The sequence below is a fragment of the Acanthaster planci genome, linkage group LG01 (genome assembly GCF_054643075.1).
Source record: "Acanthaster planci isolate LZ-2023a linkage group LG01, COTS_SCS, whole genome shotgun sequence".
NCBI classification, from domain to species: Eukaryota; Metazoa; Echinodermata; class Asteroidea; order Valvatida; family Acanthasteridae; genus Acanthaster; species Acanthaster planci.
In genome coordinates, this window is record NC_141777.1 from 14,724,872 (window position 1) to 14,746,874 (window position 22,003).

At 39.9% G+C, this 22,003-nt stretch overlaps 2 protein-coding genes across 3 annotated transcripts in view; one reads left to right on the forward strand and one right to left on the reverse strand.

Annotated features, from left to right (window-relative positions):
* Positions 1-1,184, forward strand: part of LOC147800447 (uncharacterized) — a 3,577-nt gene extending 2,393 nt beyond the window's left edge. Inside the window, exons 5-6 of the mRNA XM_087144785.1 lie at positions 698-752; positions 1,010-1,184. Coding sequence (XP_087000911.1) covers positions 698-752; positions 1,010-1,184 — 230 coding nt within the window. The remainder of the gene's footprint in view (positions 1-697; positions 753-1,009) is intronic.
* Positions 1,185-7,978: 6,794 nt separating this feature from the next.
* LOC147800448 (cytoplasmic dynein 1 heavy chain 1-like) overlaps positions 7,979-22,003 on the reverse strand; it is a 77,549-nt gene continuing 63,524 nt past the window's right edge. For both annotated transcript variants that reach the window (XM_087145180.1, XM_087145169.1), the window contains 16 exons: positions 20,906-21,066; positions 20,024-20,135; positions 19,335-19,395; positions 18,167-18,290; positions 17,663-17,776; positions 16,787-16,957; positions 16,184-16,285; positions 15,795-15,913; positions 15,408-15,511; positions 14,867-15,039; positions 14,245-14,580; positions 13,989-14,099; positions 12,755-12,815; positions 12,222-12,318; positions 11,050-11,074; positions 7,979-9,913 (listed from right to left, as the gene is read on the reverse strand). In XM_087145180.1, the coding sequence (XP_087001306.1) occupies positions 9,767-9,913; positions 11,050-11,074; positions 12,222-12,318; positions 12,755-12,815; positions 13,989-14,099; positions 14,245-14,580; positions 14,867-15,039; positions 15,408-15,511; positions 15,795-15,913; positions 16,184-16,285; positions 16,787-16,957; positions 17,663-17,776; positions 18,167-18,290; positions 19,335-19,395; positions 20,024-20,135; positions 20,906-21,066 (2,018 nt within the window). In that variant the 3' untranslated portion in view covers positions 7,979-9,766. The remainder of the gene's footprint in view (positions 9,914-11,049; positions 11,075-12,221; positions 12,319-12,754; positions 12,816-13,988; positions 14,100-14,244; positions 14,581-14,866; positions 15,040-15,407; positions 15,512-15,794; positions 15,914-16,183; positions 16,286-16,786; positions 16,958-17,662; positions 17,777-18,166; positions 18,291-19,334; positions 19,396-20,023; positions 20,136-20,905; positions 21,067-22,003) is intronic.

Below are 22,003 nucleotides of genomic sequence, written 5' to 3' on the forward strand. Positions count from 1 at the left end.
CCGAGACCGTGTGTGTGCCACGGTTTGATCTGTGTTACAGGTGCTTTATAAACACCCATATTATTATTTAATTTGAACGCTTCAGACCTACAATTGGGAATTGATTTTGGAGACATACCCGGAGACGGAAGTAAGTATTGGAAAAGGGCCATTGGATCAGATTAAATAAACTACGGAATGTTGGAAAGCAGTGTTGTACAATATTTGAGTCCATCACAAATCCCTGTAAGTCCATCCCAAGTTCATCACATGTCAAGCCAATAGACCAATTGTGCCCGCTAAATCATGACTTAAAGTTTGTATCATTCCCATAGCAAAGTGTGTGGTGAGTGTTGTTTACAACAGTGTAGTACCAAGCATATCAGTAGTCCGAGTATGGTACTGCTGTCCATGTTATTTTCAGTATATGATACTTAAAAAACACTTTGCTTTTGGTGGACACCATGTTTGTTGATATTAATTCCCACTGTAAACCACATGACCCAGCAGCACAATCGGTCTACTTACAAGCTATTCAAGTGAACTGTGACTGAAGCATTCTTTTGTCGTCCACCCTGGTACTTACGACTGGCACTGTGAAGGGACTTAAGACTCGTTAAGGGACTTTGTGAAAGGACTTGTGATCGACTCAAATACAACACCGCTGCAAAGTAGGATCAGTTTCTTTCCCATGTTATTTCGTGACTTGTTGCTGAAGGGGAGGGGGAGATCGTTATCTCTGCTGCAACTTGTGCCAATTCTCTGATTGTTGGGTGACCAAGTTGTGCTAACTTGTCGACATAACTTGTCCCATCAACTACATGTGTATTATTTGGCACCTTGTCTGACCGTACCCTAAATTAATTCGTTACCCACAATCAATTACATGGCATGCAAACAGGACTCAAACAACAGGATGGCAGCATTTAACTGCACAGGGAGCTGAGTTGGTTTCAAGAATGGTCAGGACTTTTTTAATAATGTATGCTTTCTAAATTGGATCATATTTCTACTTTCCTCTTACTCCCAGGGCTGATGATTGTGAGCCTATCAAGCGGAAGATGATCTACACGTCTTCAGGAGACACCGTTAAGTGCGCCTTAAATGAAAGCTGTAAGATAAATATGCAGTGCAACGATGTCAGTGACTTTGAGAGGGATACCGTGTTTCAAGAAATCAAGAGGAAGAACCCCAACCATTTCTAAATTTTCCCGAAAAATGGAATGATGTCTATTGTATGCAGGGCAATCTGCAAACAGTTCGAAAAAGTAGTGTACTTTCCTTAAAAAATGATGGTTAGTAATTGTCTCATATACAAAATGTATTAAATACTTTAGAAACCCTCTGGGGATGTTGAAATGACTAGCAATGACACATAACTTGTCTTGCCCTCAATGGTCCTGACTCCTTAAACAGTTGGAGGAATCATAAGGGTTGAATTTTATGAAGTTAAGGCCTTCAGGTTTAAGCCGTTTGTTGCTTCTTTTGAAAAAAATGCACAGATAGCACATGCCCAGGAAGTAATTAAGATTTGCCTCGGTCTACAAATTATTAGCATTACCCAGTGTCATATAATTCTGAGTCTGTGAACCCAAGTGCGAGCTTCCATTTAATCAGTATCCTTCTGTTATCAGTCATTTGGAGTGTGCAAGACGTTGCTCACCATTATCTAAACAGACTGACATTGTTGTTAGATTGTTTAATGGTGAAACTTTCCTAACATTCTTTTCAACATATGAGAGATTAAGACTGGTTAGTGTCAATCATATACATAGTCATTATTTTACTCATAGTATGGTCTCTTAAGTTCAACCTTATTTCATGTATGTAAAGATTTTTGTAAGAATAGAAGACAATATTTTTCATTGAACAGTGAATGAAGAAGTGTGTTTGATATTTAATGAAAGTGTCGTGTGCCCAAGTCCAAATTCTCTGTCACAAAAGTTTTTCCTTCAAAGATGAGATAATACTGTTGGTGGTCAGAAAGGGGAGTCAGCTGACTTGATTCATGTACATTGACTGACAGTAAAGGCGGAACAGATTCTGGCAGTCGGTACTTTCTGGATGGTACAAATGCATTTTTACTTTTTTTTTCATTTGGTTTGGGTACATGCAGCATGTTCAGATTAGTACACAATTCCATGTATTTGATGAGGACAAAAAGTTGCTTAAAGCTTCACTTATTTTTCCTTGTTGGCTTACAAAAATACTAACTTTAACTTGAAAAGAATATGTTTTTGGTGTATCTCTTTGCCTGAATGAACAGCTGTAGCAAAAGCTTGTGAAGTCTCTACATGATAAATATGCATTATGATCCAGATATCGAGCCAATTTAGGGTTCAGTGGCTACTTTGTGTGCCTTGTTCCTTGACTTGATCTTCATTCAACAACTTGTTAACATTAAACACAGGTTCATGTGGCAAGGCTTGAGACTTCAGTATTTCAATATACATGTATATGTATTTTGGGGAGCAAGTCTCATTGCTGGTCATTTTGGTGTCTTTTCTGCTAACAAAAAACAATACTCAAGTTAATCCAGCACCCTCATTACAGTGATTGAGAAAAGCTTCTCAGTAGTTAAAAGTCAAAACTCTTTAATAAGAGCTCTGTCAATACAACACAATTGTTTATGACCAGAAATGTTGGGGTCTTAATCCTTTGTTCATTGTTTTTATTCCTGATAATACAAGGTTCCTGTCATAACAAGGTAACTTGCGAAGTTTGATAGACCTTTTATTAATGAGGTTTGACTGTACATGGTATGAATTATGTATTATGTGTCCATGAATCAGCTTGAATATTTGTTCCTATGAATAAAAGCTGTATACTTATCATTGTAGCATAGTTGCATGTTCAAATTGGAGCATACCAAAGTAAGGCTGTTAGAATTGTCAATTCACATGCCGAATCTGCTTACATGTATTACATTATGTGATTACCTTATCAGGAAACATAAACTTACAGTAGGCCTGTGTTTTTCTTGCTCATCAAAACCAGCAGTGGGCTTTGCAGTATTTCTTGGCTTTCAGGCCGTTATTTTACAGTCATCATTGTACATGGGGCTTAGTGTCATTTTAGTCTACATACCTGTGTACATGTTTATGTATTGTATGGAGAAAGTGACATACTGGTAGCTAAATTACTTGATAGGATTGAGGAAGATTTCAGCCAAAGAAGCCACATTATAACGTAATTCATGGTCAGTGCTACTAATAACTCCACACGCACGTTGGAGAGCCATTCAGCCCTAGCATTTAATGAAGCGATGTCCACATTGGAGCTGCTTTTCTTTAGGCCCAGTGTGGTTTGTGTTCAGTGTAATGGTACATATACATGTACTTCAAACATGGAATGGTTGTGTTTGAAGCTTTGAACATTTTATGTTCATGAACATTGAAGGACAGTATGGTATTAAATAAGTTTGGACAAGTATGCATGGAGCTTTTCTTTTACCAAAACATAACATGTAAATAATATTACATACTGTTATTACAATTGTGCGGCTGAGAACAGGTTGTCTTAAAATGTTTGAAGTCATCAAGAAAGTTGTCATGGTTGTCATGTTCTGCAGTCAGAAATGCACTTTAAAAATTTTGGCAAATGGTACCTTTTCTTCCAGATGGTGTTTTGCTCTTAACATGACTAACAGGTCTTTAAAGTATGGGATACTTGCTAATTGTATTATTATGGCCAACATTTTGATGATGTAGGTAAAATAAATTAGCTTTGACAAGCAACTAGTATCTGCTAAATGTGAAAAATGTCCACTTCATTAGGTACATCATTTCTTAACCAAGCTCTTAATTCTGAACCAAGCTGTTTTGTTAACTTGTACTAATTATTTCATGATACCAGTCCATGTTTACAAGCTACTTGAATAAATTGTCTGCTTTCCGAGAGAAACTGTCAGATTTCAGTTGTCATCTATCGTTGTTCTTTAATATGGAGTTTTGGGCAAATAACAACACAAAAGTACATGCAAGAGGACTGGCAAGGAGATACAAGCCCGAAAACACGGACGTATGAAGCAAGATATGAGACGGAGAGAACGGCCCCCACTTTGTGTTAGTCATTGTTTCACTGGAATCTGAGGAATTCTTCTCAGACATCTAGGGGGAAGTGTTAGGTAACAATAGTCTAGAGTGTCTATGGGGATTGGACATTCGGGGGAGGGGGGTAACCCTCGGTCTCATTTCTTCAGCTTCAAGCCCCAGCTTGGTGCCAATGTGACTTTAGATGTAAATTCTGATCTGTTAAGAGTAACAGATTCCTAATCCAGAAAATAAGTGAAGAAATTCAAAGAAGTAGGATTACCAAAACCAGTGACCTGAGTAACATGCTATTGGTGGTGCCATTGATTCTAGGCACTGATGACAAGGCCACAGGCAAAGAAATTGAGAAATCACTGGATACAACCGACAGGGTTGAATGTGGAGTGCCAGCTTGGAAAAAGTCTTCCAACCAGCACTATTTCTTAAAAAATATTCCGAGTTAACTGTCATGAAACTATTTCAATGGGAATTGTACTTTGGGGAAATGCAAGTGAGAATAAGCCCATGTTGACCTACATGTACAGAATCCAACAGGAAACAGTATTATGGATGCAATGTCCTGAGCTGATCTGGGTCATCCTGTATGTTAATTTCTTTGTGACACTGAAGCTTCTATTGGGGTCAACTCCTCACACTGGGTCATATGAATAAAAAAATAATGGCTGTAACTACCAAGTTAAAGCTTTTATTTAGGTTTGTATGAATCACAAAGCGTATGCTTCACTGGAATGCATTCACATAAAGTGAAGTATTTGCTTTTTGCTTTTTACTTTGCTGGACAATAAGCTATTTGTTTTGTATGAATAAAATAGAGTGAATGCTTTAGAACTGGAGTACAGTATTTGCTTGGGAAAGAATTCCATATACGAAGTTCACTTTTTAGGAGAAATTTTTGCTCCAGGACAGATTTAAAAAGGGGCGACATTTATTTTTGGGGGATAGAGATGTGAAAGGGGGTTCAGTAACTTAGGGGGACAGGTTTAAAAAGAAGGGGCCCCACGCAATAAAACGGCAAAAAAGTGAGTCCTTTTGCCGTTCTTTTTTTCCCCTACTATATCCTCTACCGTTTCCTTTTCCTTCACTATCCCGTCCTTTTATTTCTCCACAGTTTTCCTGTCATTAGTACAAGGATTATTACAGTTAGTATACACATTTAATACATTTAATCCAAATTGTGTCGTAAAGGGGAAGCGAACCTGCAATGAAGAGAACTGTTAGGTATAGAAATACAGCAGTCTAACTGACCACGCCACACGAGCGCTTGTTGCCGGAGGAACTCGATATGTTCCATATAAAGTTACGGTTGAATTAAGGAGAGGTCACGATGAGGTCAAGATGAATATTTAAAAAAATTAAATATTTATGAAACTGAATATGTAATTATTCACGAATATTTGTATAAATTAGAATATTTGAATATAAATAAATGTGGCTATCCGTTGTTAATATACACTGTAAGTAGGTTGTGCCAAAGGAAATCAACTAGGTAAGGTACATGTCTGAGCACAATTGACAGTATGACGTGAGTTATCTCTGTCGTATTATGTAAACCAAAAGAGAAAGAACAAGTAGAAATGCAGTCGGCCGTACGAAAGAAGGAATTTCGTTCCAATGCTGTATAAGAACTCAGGCTAGGTGGAGTCTTGCTTCATCCATTAGCAATACATGCACTATGAGCGAGAATTGGAGTCTTACGCGCAATTGGTGAGAGAGGTGACTATCCACACAGTGGAAGCGACCAGTTTGGGTTCTACCTGGCCGAATACATGTGGCGCTGCCGACATGCAGGAGTAGACCACTTCAATCAAATCCTTAAGGATGTTCTTCTCCTGTACAAGCCTCCCCTCACATTTTAGAGCGCAGATAGCCACACAATAATCTAAAGACAGGTTTCAGCTCCCTTTTCCCCTTCCCTCTGTATAAATATAGAAAAAAACTCCTCCAACTGACAAGCACTCTCTAAAAGAAATTTGTCCCTTTTTTTCCTTCTAAACAAATTGTCCAACTTACAAACTGTCTGTAAAAGAAATTGGGCCCCTTTTTTCCTTCTAAAGAAATTGTCCAACTTTAAAATTGTCGCAAAACACGCACTATTTTCCCCCAAGTAAAAATTGTACATGTACATGTACAGTAGGGCACATTGCGCAGCATTTCGTGAACTGTGTAGATCCATCCAGACAGATGACGGCCCTCTGCACTCCTCGTGTTGCGGATTCATGCATAAAATTACCTCAATGCTTGTGGCAGCCCAACCCCTATTACATAATGGTTCTTTCCGGATATGATTCGGTTCATGCGCACACGTCGTGCGCATTCGCCATGTTCTTCAGAAGCAAAGATGGCCGCCTGTCGATGTAAACCTGGTCCATGTGTAGCTCCAAAAGTGTGCCCAAAACTCCATATTTCTGTCCTATGATGTTCAGCTCTTCAATGCCTATTGGAATCGTCTTCATTCAGCGATCATAGTAAGGATACTTTTGTAGTAATTACGCGATATTACAGTGAACTTCGTATATGGAATTCTTCCCTTTGCTTGTTTTCAAGATTGGATCAGTGCAACCTTGAAAAAGAAGCAAATTACATTGACAAAATGGCAGTATTCACGAATGTCATTCGGAAGAAAATAATATATGCACTTAGGAGGGGGTGCATAGAACTGAAATACAAGCATTGTTAAGCTTCTCTATTAAATTTACTATTAGGAGTCAAGCATACAAAATGGATGGGCTGTATGAAAAAGGTAGTAATTTTGTCATCTTTTACGTCAATAACTGAAGAGTTTGTGATTGCATCTTGTCAAGAAGTACATTCTCACTGTTTTAGCTTGATGAGTTTGTTGGTTCCATGTTTTGGAAATATCCGACGTCACTTTCACTTCATTTTTTAGGTTGAGCTTTTTAACCAGTTACTTATCCATTTAAGGAGGTGGCAGTCACGTGACAGTACTCAATCGCCATCAGCCAAATGATACTGCTTTTCAAGTTGAAGGAACACATTTTGCTTGCATTCTGCATTGGGCAGAGAAGTTTCATCACCAAATAGATTTTGTAGATAGGAATTGCTTCACCATGCGCATCTACTATGCTGTAGTTTTGGTTTTGTGTTGCCACAGCTCATCAGGTCCTACATGTAGCTGCTCTGTGCGTGTCTGTACGTACAGACAATGGAAGCCCTTGTCAAAAACCATTCCGCTGTTAAGTCAGTCACTGACATTTAGCATTTGCTACCATTTGTACAAGCAAATGCTTAGAAGTAAAAGAAACATTTATAAAAATTCAAGCATTTGCTAATTTGAAATTTTTTTACTCCTTGGTAAATGCGCTTGCTATTTGCTCCAACTTCATGGCATTTGCTAGTTTTTATTCACATGACCCATCATCTTGCCACATAAAATGGGAGTATCGTGACACAAAAGGGTATAAAAATATGGATTTTCAGTACTTTCCACTTTCAATAAAAATTAATTTCAAGACAGATGTGCCCCGTGTAGTTGTAATCAACAGGAGTTATTTTTTCGGAGTTGTGTATGCCATTGACACATGGCATCCAAGCTTCATGCCAATTTGTTAAAATAACTTTTTTGTTTCTACATGTTTAACTGGATCCCTCATGAAGGAATAATCTATGTTCTGTTCACGACTCAATTCAGCTACCCCTATAAACACTAACCCTCTAGTGTATGTAAAATCATATTGAAATCAGAGGATTTGGGACTGTCAGGGACTGTTCTTTGGTGGGAGAAAGAATTCTTGCCAGCACTGAAAGAAGTCTTTAAAGCACTTTGATGCCACACCAACAGAACAATCTGATAGGATTATGCTGTGCTTCAGGACTGAGTTGGTAAGGACTTTCTGAGCCAGTGTTTGATTGAAATGAAACCCAACCAAACAAATAAACTAATGGCTGTCATTTGCCTGTTATTCAAGTACAAAGAAATGACAACAAAGTTACACTGTGGAAAAGCTAGTTTGGCTGTTCTATTCTTTCATTGAATCACAACAGACAATGAAAAATATTTAACAAAAAAAAGAAACATGAAAAAACCCCAAACCAAAACTTGATCAATGTGCAAATACCTACTTTAAATTTAAAGATCATTACGTTTAATTGTGGTATGTGTAGCATGCATTTATGTTTTAAAGGGAATTCTTGAAGAAATACACCATTAAAATTATCAACAGCATTAACCAAATATCAAATTTCATAATAAGGTGTTATCATTTATAGGTCATTCACTTGCTATTTGTGCATTACGTTTCCTTGTGGCTAAAAAGTGTTGAAAAGCTAAAATCAAAAGTTGCAGTCATGGTTTGAACTGCTCTCCAATTCAGTGTTCAGGAAACACTGTAATTCAGATGACTGCAGTTAAGCACACTGACGTAATAGATGACAGCAACCATGCAGATCATGTGAAGGCTTGCACGTACTCTACCAAATCAAAAATGAACTACTACTGGCAATTTCCAAAAATGCATTGATTATAGACATTGGAAATGGCCTCCAGTCATTTCTTTCGAAAAATGTAAGCTTTCCTGAAAGAACTATTCTACAGGGAGCTTAGTCTCATAACTATCATTAAACAAATATGCTTTCCAACAATAATTTCCTTAGTTACCTTATGGACAGCTATACTGTACTTTCACGACACTGAACTTTAATTGTTAGCAAACTTGTCATTTCCTTTCCTCTAACATACATGTACATGTAGAGCATTAACTCGTCTAAAGATATCCAACTACATCAGCAACATATTCTAAACATTTTCTAGATTTCTATTTTCAGCCGTGGCTAGCTTTGTATTGCAGTAAATTCTTTTCCTTTTACCACTATTAAGATGTGATAAGTATTAAAGAAAACAAAAAGTTTACAGAAACTGAGGATTTTTGACCCACAAGGTTTAAACATTAAAGTAGGTTTTTTTTTCAACGTAAGTCAATCAAAACAGCCAATATTTTGTTTCACATGCAGACATTATGACTTAAATCTACACAAAGATGACAAATATCGTGCACTACCTGCTAAAGAAAAGTATTTTGTATTTTCTTCCTCCTATTTTACTTCCTCAGCCATTTAAAATCTAAGATGATAACAGCTAGAGCCCATTTAAATATCAAATATGCATCAAAAACTCACAAATCTTGATTTGAATCCCCCATTTCTCTTCTCAAATTTCTTTTCTCTACTATTCATCCCCATGTAGTATCTGCTATGATTCTCAATGACAAGAAACATCAGAAGTGTTGCTAAAATTCCCATCTGTGTTAATGGTATCTGACTTCCTCATCTAAAATCTAATCATGCAAGTAAATCAAGGTCTTAAATACAACCTCATCATCCGTGAAGGTGATGAATTTTGTAAATACCCACCAATTACAAGAAAATAACTGCCAAGTTTCCCACTAGAACACATCATCGTCATTGTCTATATAGTTGGATTACACGCATATTCTTAAGAATTACAGTACCATGTGGACACAACCCCACACAAATATATCCTGTGCTGCAGTCCAGCATACACCAGGAACAGCTTTCACCCAACTTTTTTACATTTATTGTTTTATAAACTGAATGTATGCATTACCTTCAACTAACTGTATTTAAAATACTGCAGATCAATGAATGGAGCTTGACAGGAAAAGGCCATGTTAATCAGCCATGACATAATGGTACATGATGGTTCTTTGCTGTGCTAAAGTCCCAGGAATATCCATTTCCCACATTTTGGCTGCCCCCTTTCATGCAGACAGCCCACTGCAAAGAAGCGCTACGCCCCGCTCATAGAAACTATGTCCCTTGTTCGTGCCTTCGGCATCTCCACTCTCAATGTTCACGGTGAAGAGGAGTTCTGCTCTGGTCTGGTTCAGGTAAACTGGCAGCAACACCTTGTTAAGAGAGTAGGCAATCAAATGCACTGAGATTAGGGCATTACAGTCAGTTTAGTTTGGGGCAGGAACTTTACAACTTCCATCAAATCTGCCATATATTGTAGGACATTTCGGGGAGTGTGTGTTTGTTGACCCAAGCAGTTTGGAGCAGACTGATCTGGAATTGGAATATGCTAAAGAAGTCTCATTCTTCGGCCAGACCAATGCAACTGCCAGGGTTTACCTTGAGTCTAAAACTGGATCCAAGTACATGCAAGGTAGTTACATTAGGAAGGTGCTTAGACAAATTAATACACAATTATCTGTTTAAACCAGTCCTCACAATTGTCACAAATCTCAAATGGTACTTAGAATTATTAGAAATTCTGCCAGATACATTTTCCTGCTGATTTCAGTGTCCAAGCGATATTGCCATTAACTGCTTGCTGCCGGGTGCCTTTGGAAATGCAGTGTCTAATACCGAGCGATTTTGCAATATCTTCAGCTTTCAAAAATCTTCAAAAATTCATATCTTTTTCCTGAATGCCTAAACCCCATCGAGTGGCTCTTTGGTGGCTACTCTGATCTGACAGACAACATCTATTGACGCCCGTGTATTTTAGCCAGGCCTGCCGCCTTGTAAAAAGAGCCCAGTTTGTACGGTGTTATGTAATTTTCTTTTGTTCCCGACTGGCACAGTGCGCTGCTGGCGTCTTTTCAATAGGGGGCAGATTAGCGTGCAGCGGTATTGTATCACTCATTACTGGAGCGCTGGAGCGGTTTTGTCCCTGGTGGTAATCCGCTCTCGCTGAATGCCACAAACACTGGTATAATCTTTCAAAACAATGACGGATTTCCTCCGCTACTGACAACTGAATAAATGAAGGCAATTCCAAGCAGCCTGGTCTTTTGTTCCGAGTATGGTCTTTTGTTACAATGCCCAGCCCTTTTTCCAATTTCGGGCAGCCCGGCTTTGTGTATAAAGAAAATGTACCTGAAACCAGGCTTCCCGGCAGCAAGTGGTTAATTAAGGACATTCTAAAGTGATTTGACCTTTGACAAGATACAACACTGAATTGATGAAACACGATGCTAACTCCCCATAAACTTTGCAGTAAGAAAAAACACCCACTTAAAATATAACCAAAGTTTACCTTCTTCTTTGCGTCAGAAGTTCCTCTGTAAAATAAAAAGGGAAGAGGTTACTGTGCGTAAATGGTTCTGTAAGAGGTACATTGGACAGAGCAAAATTGACACAGATGTAATGCTCAGTGCTGATCACAGTTTTTGATCTAATGATTTGTATAAAAGTCATGTCTGAGTGGTTCCCAAGTTTCGTTCCCCAGGTTTATAACATTGTGAGTTTGATCCTGAACCATGGGCAAGGGAGTGTCTCACAATTTGGAATGCTTCAAACGTTTTCACTGAAACAGCGTGTTCCCACAGCGGTTCCAGCCTTCCATTAGGAACACCCTGTTCTGTTGGAATGATCTAGTGGAACGGTCATGGACGCTGCATTCCATGGCGCGGACTGTTCCTACAGCCCGTCGCAATACATTTGCTAACTGCAAATCTTTGCCTGTGTTGTGTCAGGAAAAATGGCAGATAATACGCATCCTTCAAGGGTAGTTTTGCTTATTTTTGGAATGCTAACAGACATCATCTGCTGTGATTTGATACAACTTGAGCATAATTAGAGTGGAATTTACCGGCAAACAATTTGGGTAGCATTTCTGCAGGAATGCTGTGTTCCCAACGGAGAGTGGTATGCTCAACATGAACGCCAGCATTCCAAATGGAAACATTTCAATGGATCATGGACAATCTCATATTTTGAGACGCTTCCTAAGGGACCCTGACCACCCACAATACAGGGATAAAATACTCCTGAAAAATATGTCTTCATAAAAGAAAAGACTGCTGGCTAGCTGAGTGGAAATATGACAAGACCCTTGTGCTGTGTTACATGTTCCAGTTCCACTTCTCTCAGTTTCTTTGACATTATTCCGCGGAGAAATAATGTTATTTGATGAGAGAAAAATGGTCTGGTTAAATACTACCAGGCTTGATACAAGACTTAGTACAGAATTTCTCAATTTGTAATGAAATACAGAAAGTCAAGAATGAAGAAATTAGCTAATCCAAGGACAAGTGCAATCCTGTGCTATGCAGTCTGCCAGATAATCCCTATTGTGCTATACACTCAATAAACTACACGTCAGACTGTGCCATTACTTTCAAGGGCCTACGAAAGGAGCAAGAGCTGTACAGAAACTCGTTTTCTGTTTGGTGCAAGTAAACAAGGTGTGAAGTCTCCATAGCTTACCGAACCCACTTGAAGACCGTCGGAGGCAGATCTGTGGAGATGATGGATGTGATATACAGCTTGTTTCCCTTACAATTGGCACCCTGCAGTTTCAGGCCTGAAAGATTTCAACACAATCATTCAGACTTGTTACAAATAACATGAGACATTAGACAGAGTTCCAGTGACAGATAGTTCCTCATGTGAACTCTAAATGCGTGACCCCGAATCAAGCTGAACAGCTGTATTAGATACAGGAATTTTTTCTAGTCCCTAGTGAACTTGGATCCTGGGAATATGTTGGGTAAGAAATCTTGCAAGGAAATGAGGCACATATTCCCATGGGATGAGAAAAACTAAGATAAGAGTTGGAGAAACTCGGGAAATTATGCTTAATTTTCTTTTTGTTGTTGGTGTGAAAGGTGACGAAACTCTGAAGGTGGTTTACTGTGGGCCCAAATCTGCCATGAGTGAAGTGTACACAAGACTGGCACTTCACAGATTGGTGGGATGGTTCAGAAGCTGAATACGACCGATTAGAATCAGTGCCATACCTGTAACAGCAAAGCTGCAGTCATCCATCTTAAGCTGCTGGCCTGGATCAGAAACTGTCACCTGGTATTCCATATGAAAAGACTCATTGACTAATGCGAAGTATGGAAGGTTTAGTTGTATGTCTAGTGGTGGGGGGAGAGTGCTCGCTTTGGGAAAAGTTGCTCAAGTGGTTAGTGTTATCTTCATTTTTAACCACTTCGTGCTGGGGCATTTTTCAATGTTGATGATGCTGGGCCGGCATGACTATCATTTTTTCCATTTTCAAAATCCTTCAAAAATTCATCATTTCGTTTAACGGTCGTTTCTAGCCGCACCAAGTAATCTTTAGGCACTGCTGTAAGTTGACAGGTGGCCTTCATTGACGCCCGAGTATTTCAGCCACGCCAGCAGCCTTGTAAACAGAGCCCAGATTGTGCGGTGTTGTATAACTGTCTTTTGTTCACGAACCTGGCTCAGTGCACTGCTGACCTCTTTTCAATAGGGGCCAGATTAGCGTGCAGCGGTACTGTGTGGCTCATCCCTGCGGTGGTGGAGCGCCTTTGTCCCCGGTGGTAATCCACTCGCTCTCAATGCCCCAAACCCTGGTATACGGTTTCAAAACAACGCTGGATTATCACCACTTTTGAGAGTGAAAAATGCCGGTAATGCCCAGCAGCCTGGTCTTTTGTTCGGAGTACGGTCTTTTGTTACAGGGCCCTGTTTCCTTTGTCCGAGTTCGGAGACCCCGGCTACCCATATAAACCACACGTCTCCGATCCCGGAGTCCCCGGCAGGACGTGGTTAAGGGAATTCACACGCCAGGGCTTAATAAAACGACAATGGTACCTCCCTTTTAGGGAAGGGAAGATTTTTTTTATGGATGAAAACATTCGAGCAAACCTAGCATGTCATTGGTATGCCAAACGTGTGACCTAAAGTAAAGCTGCTCCTCACACATAAGAACAGGTGCAAAGGGATGATTGATTATCAAATATTCCAACAATACACATACAGCTGTTGAGGCCTATACCTATGCAGTACCCTGACCACAGATCTATGATGAACTTAAATTTTCTTCACAATGAAGCACTAAATTTTGTTGAGTTGGACACTAAAAATAACATAAAACGGCACCATTTCAGTGTTCCATGAACATCAAGCAGTTTGAAGTATAAGAACGTCATGAGTTCTGGGGTACAAGTCAGATACAGCCAGTGACCGTTTTGGATAGCGAGGGGGAGGGTCTGTCCTTACCACAAGGTTGAGTTCTTCAAGAGACCAGCTGTTAGCTTGAGCCACAAACTGCCTGGTAGCAGTGATGTAAGCCTCTGGTGTGAATAGTCCACCCAGCCACACATCTTGAGTCTGGGGACAACACAAAGGGAAAAACCAAATGCTATCAATAACAGGTCAATTACTCATAATGACTTCACAGTTGAAAACAGACAAGATAGTCTGTGAGCATGGCTCTTTTCTGCACTACCAAAGATCCTGACATGGGCAACGATACCTTCAGCTCCTTGGCTCCACCGCTACTTGCTGCAGTAGCTATCTTTTGTAGCTGCTTGACTCTCTCACTGAAGTCTGACACCCACTGGATGACGGTCAGACCGGCAGGCACAGTGTAGCGATTCCAACTCTTTGGCAGAATTCCCTTGGCTAGGTCGCCGATCAGCTCACGGTCATGGTTGGTCTGCTTCTTCTTGCCTTCACAGACCAGGACTACATTCTGCAGGTCGGTGCGTACATCACGCAGCAAAGTGGCACCGTGGTTGATCTCCCGCTCAAAGAAGCGGAACAGGGGGTCCTTGATGTTATCTGCTGTACGCTTGAGCAGAGTCAGTGACTACAAAGAGACAGTATAGGACACTGGCCTTTCTCAGTGCATTCTTTTATGCATAGAACAAAGCAAGTCTGGTGTAAAACAGACATTAGCCTAATTTGTCACCTGCTGTCAAAAAGTGTAAACAGATTTGCCAGCATTTATTGCTGTCCACATCTTGAAACTCTTCCAAAGTGAAGTACATGTACAGCCCTATGTTTTCAAACCCATTAGCTCTTGCATTTGGAAACATCACTTGGTTAAACATGCACCAATCCTTCCAATGAGTTCTCATGACTTTATAGCGTACCTTGGGAATTATGGACGACCAGTTCTTGACGGATGTATGTAAGATGCGCATCCAGGCTGGTCGACCATCGGAGGTGGAACCAGGTCGTTTCTTTCTCTCCGTGGAAGAGGTAGTAAAATCATCTTCCTCATCCAGCATGGACATCTTGAGCAGCTTGGAGATCATGCTAGCTCCTAGCCAGGGATCAAGCAGTTCAGTGTAAGTCCCCTTCCTTATGTGCTAAGTTTATGAATTGTAAAAGGTTCTATATTGTGTGCATGCACTGGATCTCAATTTGAAAAAGAACAGTGCATGGATTTTACTCAAACTTGGTTTTTTATAAAATTCCAAGCAAGCTTTAATGGTTTCACTAGCATACGTGTGATTTTTTTTTTTTATGAGCAATTTTCCTGCGGACAAATTTTTGTGCAGCTAGGAATATTGCTGCGGCACATGTGAACCAAGGTTGGTTTAAAACCAGACTACAAGCAGCACGCTAAGTGAGGAGTTCCACTCATACTTGTTTGTACTCATATATAAAAGATCAACTTGATCAACTCACCTAGGTTGGTCAGCAGCACCTTCTCTGCATTATTAGGCAGTCCCAGCCAAGATGGTGTCTGGTTCTCAGGAAGTCCTTCTGCCCACTGCACAAACTGCTCACGCCTGAGGGATCAAACAACACAAAGTAACTGACGGAAATGATGTCGCTGGCATTTTGGTTTCAGACAGACTTGGTTAGGAAGTACTCTACCCAGATAAGCAGGCTTCAAACAAAGTTAGAAAAACCAGCGTTACCTACAGCCCCTGGAGTGGGACTGATAATCCAAAGAAAAGAAATGCAGCACCAAAAAGTACATCAAATTTCTTTAGGTCATGTCTTCATTACCTTTCACCCAAACTTGTTGATTCCACATTTTATTACAAAGACACGTGGAATATGTCTAACCTGATGCCATCCGGCATGTTGACATTCCTGCCCTTGCCATCAATATCTTTGATGAGAGAGAACTCCGACTCAAAGCTGCTGACCCGGAACAACTTGTTGACAAAGGCGGTCAAGAGACGCTGCAGAAGGGATTTAGTGGGTGAGTAAGTGAGTGGCTGGTGATTGGGGGGATGCAAAGTCCGAGCACTGGAAGCAATAACAGATGCTTGGGTATTTGGAAGGGTCGTGTAGCTAAAACGGGCCACTGGTAACTAGTTCAGAGAAGATTGTGCACACTGGAAGGGTGAGGTAAATGTTGGTAAATGGGCTGTCGGTAAATGGGTTGGATGGACAGGCAGCTTGGCAAAACCATTGTAGGATTGCTTGTGTGGTTGAAAGACAAGTTTTACCTGGTCAAAGTCATTGTCAATGCGGCCTCCATAGATGCACTGTGACAAGAGTGTTTGCAGAGCATCCCATGGCACCTTGTCTGGGGGAAGATTGGATCGACCCTGCAAAGGAAGACAAAGTGATCCAGGCAGTTTAGAAGTTAAGAGAATCTAGTCAAAGACACAGGACTGCAAAATAAATCAGCCAAATTCCATACTAGGATTCATGGTGATTGGTTCAGCTGTTTGTCAATCAGGACAATATCATGACTGTTGATGAATACTTGATATTCAATGAGAAACTACCAGGTTTTCTCATAAGAGTTTCAGATCACATTTTTAGTATGAAATGGGACTAGCAGATAAGCTTAAATCAAATAATCACTGAACTTGTAACTACAAAACTTAATTTCTATTAAAAATTGGTTTTTTTTCTTAACGAGAATGCCGCTCCCCCCCCCAAAAAATCCTTTTTTATTATTACTCTCCATTTACAATGCATTGAAATGAAACTTATGATGCATTTTAACACACCGTACGTTTCTAGAAATTGTTTAAAGAGGCTATGTTATGCAACTATAGGTAAGTTCCAATGCTTTCATGTATTCAGCCCTGAATGTTTACCTTGGCAGCTGTGTCAATCCAGATATCCAAGGTGTCACAGGCACATCGTAAGTCAGAATCACTGAACTCATACTTCTTGGCCCATCCTAGAGGAGAATACGTCAACCTCTCTTGGACAATGGCATGGAGCCAGGCCAACAGGAAGTACAGGCGAGCACGCTCATTGGGGGCCTGTAGGAACAAATAAGTTGTACAACTTGACTCAATTCACAAAACAATGTATGATACGGTATCTTTACCTTTTATTTTCCCTGCTAAATGCTGTAAGTTGCTATGTATTGATAACTGCAAGACACACCAAGTGGTTGGGTATACCCCGTGTACATCACAGTACATTGTAAAATTGAAAGTTAATTTGGAAATTGGAAATTCTCCTCATGTTTTTCTCTTCCAGGGAGATTCATTTTCATTTCACAAAATGTGAACAACTTTTCCTGCAGTAGGAAAAGATATTAATGCCTTTTCCTGCAGTGGGAAAAGTTTTTTGCCCCAAAACAGAAATCTGAATGTGAATGCAAACAGGACATTTTTTAAAATAAAGTTTCCCATTCCCATTAACAGCATTAGCTTTGCCATGTACTCTACTCGCGTTGTACCAATGGTGGTTTATTAATGTATGCAACGAGCAGTTAACAACTGAATTCATTTTGTTGCATTTGGTTGGATTCTTTTGTATTCAACAAAGTTCTTTTTATTAGAGTGTTGCTTAAGGTTGCATTTAACGTTTGTTGCACTTACTAAGATGAAGATTACACTTATCACATCAAGATTGATTATTCTATATTTAGAATGTCATCCTCCCATGTTGATTGATTCTACAAGGAGAGTGTGGATCTGTGAAGACAGTGTCAAATAAAAACTGATGGATTTTCTGACCTTGTTCATGCGTGATGCCGGGACAGTGCTGAAGGTCTTGAGCAGGTTAGCCTTAACACCTGGAGGTGGCTCAAAGACTAGGATACGGCCAGCACGCAGCAGGTTAACTGGAACCTTTGGGCACAAACACCGCATATACTTTGACCACCTGTATTTATCTATCCATTCTGTTACTATGCTAAGAACAAACTTTGGTAACACAACGAATTGACTCCTTGTCCAGAATACAGGGCACAATAACATAAAATGTATATATCCATATTTTGGGTGTAGTCCCAGTCTTTTTGCATCGTTAACTTTTATTGGATGATGAAACAAACACATTTTTAAGATTTAGGACAATGGGAAAATATAACGAAAAATGCCAGTTAAACTGTATACGTTGTACAATTCAAACATATGACTAGTACAAAAACTGAAAAAGGGGTACCTAAAGTACCGGTAGCAAAACACAACGAGTGATAACACAAATAGCAACACCAACCAACAGACAAGTAAAGCTACCTTAGGATTGATCTCCATGGTCAAGAAGAGTCTAAAACTGGGATGTGGGGACAGACTGTGTAACTTCTTCTCCAGTTGGACCAGCCACTGGGGAGCCAGATGAACGTTCTTCAACATCACCCATCTAAGGAACAAATAAAAGACTCTCTCAGTATTGTTACCATAACATGAAATTACTGGCCATGCTGTCCAGATTTGCAGTTTACTTCGACAGATTCATCACATACTGCTGCTTCTTCTGAAGCCCAAACAGAGCAAAGAGAACTTGCAAAAACTTATCATTTTATAAATGAAAACATGTCATTTCTCTTTATTTTAGGGGAATAGAGTTTACAGTTGGCTTTTTTGGGAAAGAAATCCCTATTGCCCTCTTCTTTTCAGGGGAACAGGAACTTTCTCATGTTAAAATTAAAAGATATGTAATTTCTCGTCTTCAAAATAAAACAAAATCACTTATCTGTACAGATGGGATTGTTTCTTTTTAATTTTTACCTGTAGTCCAGCATGCACTCCTTGTAAAACTGCAAACACTTTGCCTCATTTTTAAGTAAACACTCCGTTCCCTTATTGCTCTCTAAGCTAGGAGTCCATGGATTGGTTTACATTTCAGTAAGAAAATGCTCACTCCATTTGTGCACACATTCATGTTATTAAATATCTTCACAATAGATACTGTGTTACATTTCCAGCCTATGCTTTATTTTGTACGCTCTGGTCAGTGTGAATCGCAAGTACACATACTGTACTTGCTGTCTTAAATGAGACGAGTAAATTCAAGTGACAAATGAATAGAGATGCAAGTGATTACTGATGATTTGAGCAGTTTTGTCTAGTCCTTAACCAAGACGTTCACTTTGCAGAGTGGTTACCCTAACAAGCACCTGTCCATCTCAAGGCTTCCGTAAGTCAATCACAATTATCATGAATTGAATTATATTAATAGGTATCATTAGAATGACAAAGGGCTGAATATATCATAATTCATTTGGACAGACTGTGACTCAACTGGCTTGTGGTCAACTTGAGATTACAACTTCATTACAACTGTAATTTTGAAAAATTCATACGCTCAGCAAAAACAGCAAATCTTGAATTCCACCAAGCCAACTCTTCTTACTTCCTACTCTGACAATAACATTTCTAGAGTTTGATGCACATGGTGACTTACTTTCCAGTCTTGGAGGCAGAATTGATGACTTTGTCTGCTTGACTGAAACCCTCAGCAGACCCTTCATGAGAAAAGGAAACAGAGTGAGAGTTTTGAGCTGATATTCAACGATTCTGCACAACTCCACAACACTAACATATTCAGAGACTCTTCCCATTGAGACAACTGGGCAACTGAGTGATAAATTAAAGGTCAAAACATGGACGCTAACTCAAATGCATGTCAGGTGGCTGTATCTTGAGTAAGGCCATCATTGAATCAACAAATGTGTCACTTCCCATCAAGGTAAGGGGCACTTTTGCAACTCTGCTAACAAAACTAGGGGCAAGACATGACAGTCTGCTTTGTACATATACACAATAATGATCATTTCAATGATTTGGCAGTGGTCCCAAGTCCCATTTGTGTGAATTTCTGACCCTCAATTGTTCTTGTTAAAGTCATCTACATTACTTCTTTTTGAATCTTCCATGGGTGCAGGCAGCATTGCTGATGTACCCATCTCAATTCACTGTATAGAGGTTACCACTGATCAACGATTCACAAATGATGTGGACCAGTGCAAATGTTCAAAAACAAGCAATACCATGGGGATTTGGTATTTCCTAAGCAGGAGAGAGACCTTGTCATTTTGTTCCATTTTTCCACATGGCTGGTTTTCCCTGATGATTGATTGGTTCCCTTCTTACCGATAGCAATTGAAGACAAGCCTTTGTTGACCTCAGCTGCCAGGTCTTCTACTCGGCTGCTGGCATCATAACCAGGCACAGAGCACATCAAGATGGGAGTACTGCACTTCAACTGTGCAAACCATCCAAATATTAGCAAAATCATGTTCAGCCATTACCACAAACCACTAACAGACTCTAAACAGTGATGTAAGAGGGCTGCCCAGCACACCTTTTTTTCCTGTTAATGAAATGACTGCTCATTTGGGCTTATTAAGGACTTGTGTGAGCAGCGAAAATGTGTTCCTAATATGTGCATATTGCGCACCCCAAGCATTCTGTGTTATTGGATTTATAGATTTATTTTTGCAACCCAATGACGGATTCAACAGAATGGATAATTTGAATAGATAATCTGAATGCCGTGGAAGATTGAATATCAGTTTCAATAGTAATGCTACATCTTTGAGAGGGGCAAAGGTTCTTCACTTTAATCTCATGAAGAACAATCAGTTGTCTACAATCAGTTAGGTTGGCTCTAATATGAATGAGACTGGATGAAAGAGAGCAAATGGATTCTTTTTATTTAGCCCTCCTATGCTAAGATGCGTTCTTGAAACAGTTGTCATATCAGTCAAAATCAGTCAAATTTCCCATATGTGTCTGTGTACTGGGGGAAATCAATTGGAAGGCATTTTTGACCGTTTTTGACGGTTATAACAGTAGGAGGGTTAGAAGTGTCATTAGGTTGACGGTATCCAGGATATAAACTGGCATCACAACCGGACATGGGAGAACTAGTTTATCTCAAATTGAACGGTTCATGCCGGTCTCAAAGGCTACTGTCTTCTGTCAAGGGTGGAAATCCATCTTGACAAGTTTTCAGCACTTCTCTGTGTTTACCTCATCTTCCACCATGTTGGCCAAATCCAGCTCTTGCTCAGCTGAGTGGAGAAACTGCTCCCCGAAGACAGCTGACACAAAGAGCTGACAGGAGGCCAGGAGACGGTCGGGTCGGAATGTCTGAATGACGAGCAGACGGTGCAAAGCTTGACCAATGGAACCTGGGAAATAGAGTGGTCAAGATGTATGAATAGAAGAACAGACTGGCATTAGCTCAGATCAATCAATGCAATGAATCCACTTTCTACTGACTGACTTGTAACAGATGGTTCCAGTGCATTATAGCCAGGACACTTGATGAATCCTCCAAAGTCCATAACTATGTCCAGTAGCAATGCACTGTTCTTGAACTGGAGGGCATAGTAACAGTTCATTTTTCCTCAAGAATAGCCTGTTAACATGGTTAACTTCAGGTGTTCTTCCCCAAAAAGCTGCTGGGGTGAGTTTTTTCTGCAAATTATTTCTGGTGCCCAGAAAATATGTAGGGAGGCACAACTCTTGAGTTTAGGCCTCGGTGTTTTACTCCTATTCCTCTGAGTTCTTTTGTTTCAGCTGTTTTTCAACTGCCCTGGTAAACACTGTGGCCTGTAACCAGACGCCAACCGGTTCACATACAAAAGATCCATACCATACATAGGGTCACCCATGGCCATGAGCATTTTCTTGCCGATTGTTTTGACACAAAGGACTTGGTAGTTGGAATTTTGCAACCTTTTAAAAGTGGTTTTGCTTCCTAGCAAAATGGTTTACCCAAACAAGGGAGGTCTTTAATCCCCTTAGTTCTTTTGTGTATGGTGTGGTCTTCCAATTCAATTCTGATTACTCAAGAAAGGCATTTCCAGATTAATGTTGGTTGTGGGGAGGGAGTCCACTTTATAGCAGCATCCATGTGTAGGTCATCTTCCGTGCTTTGACCCAACCAAGCATGACGCATCAATACGTCAACCACAGAGATGAAAAAAAAAAGAATTCTTAAACAAGTGTACAGGTCCTTCATGGAACAAATAAGGAAAACTGTGTGTGTTTACATGTCATCTGGTGACAAGTGGTGGATCAAGATTGGAAATGGGTCAAAGAGCTGAGAAGATCAAGGAAAGG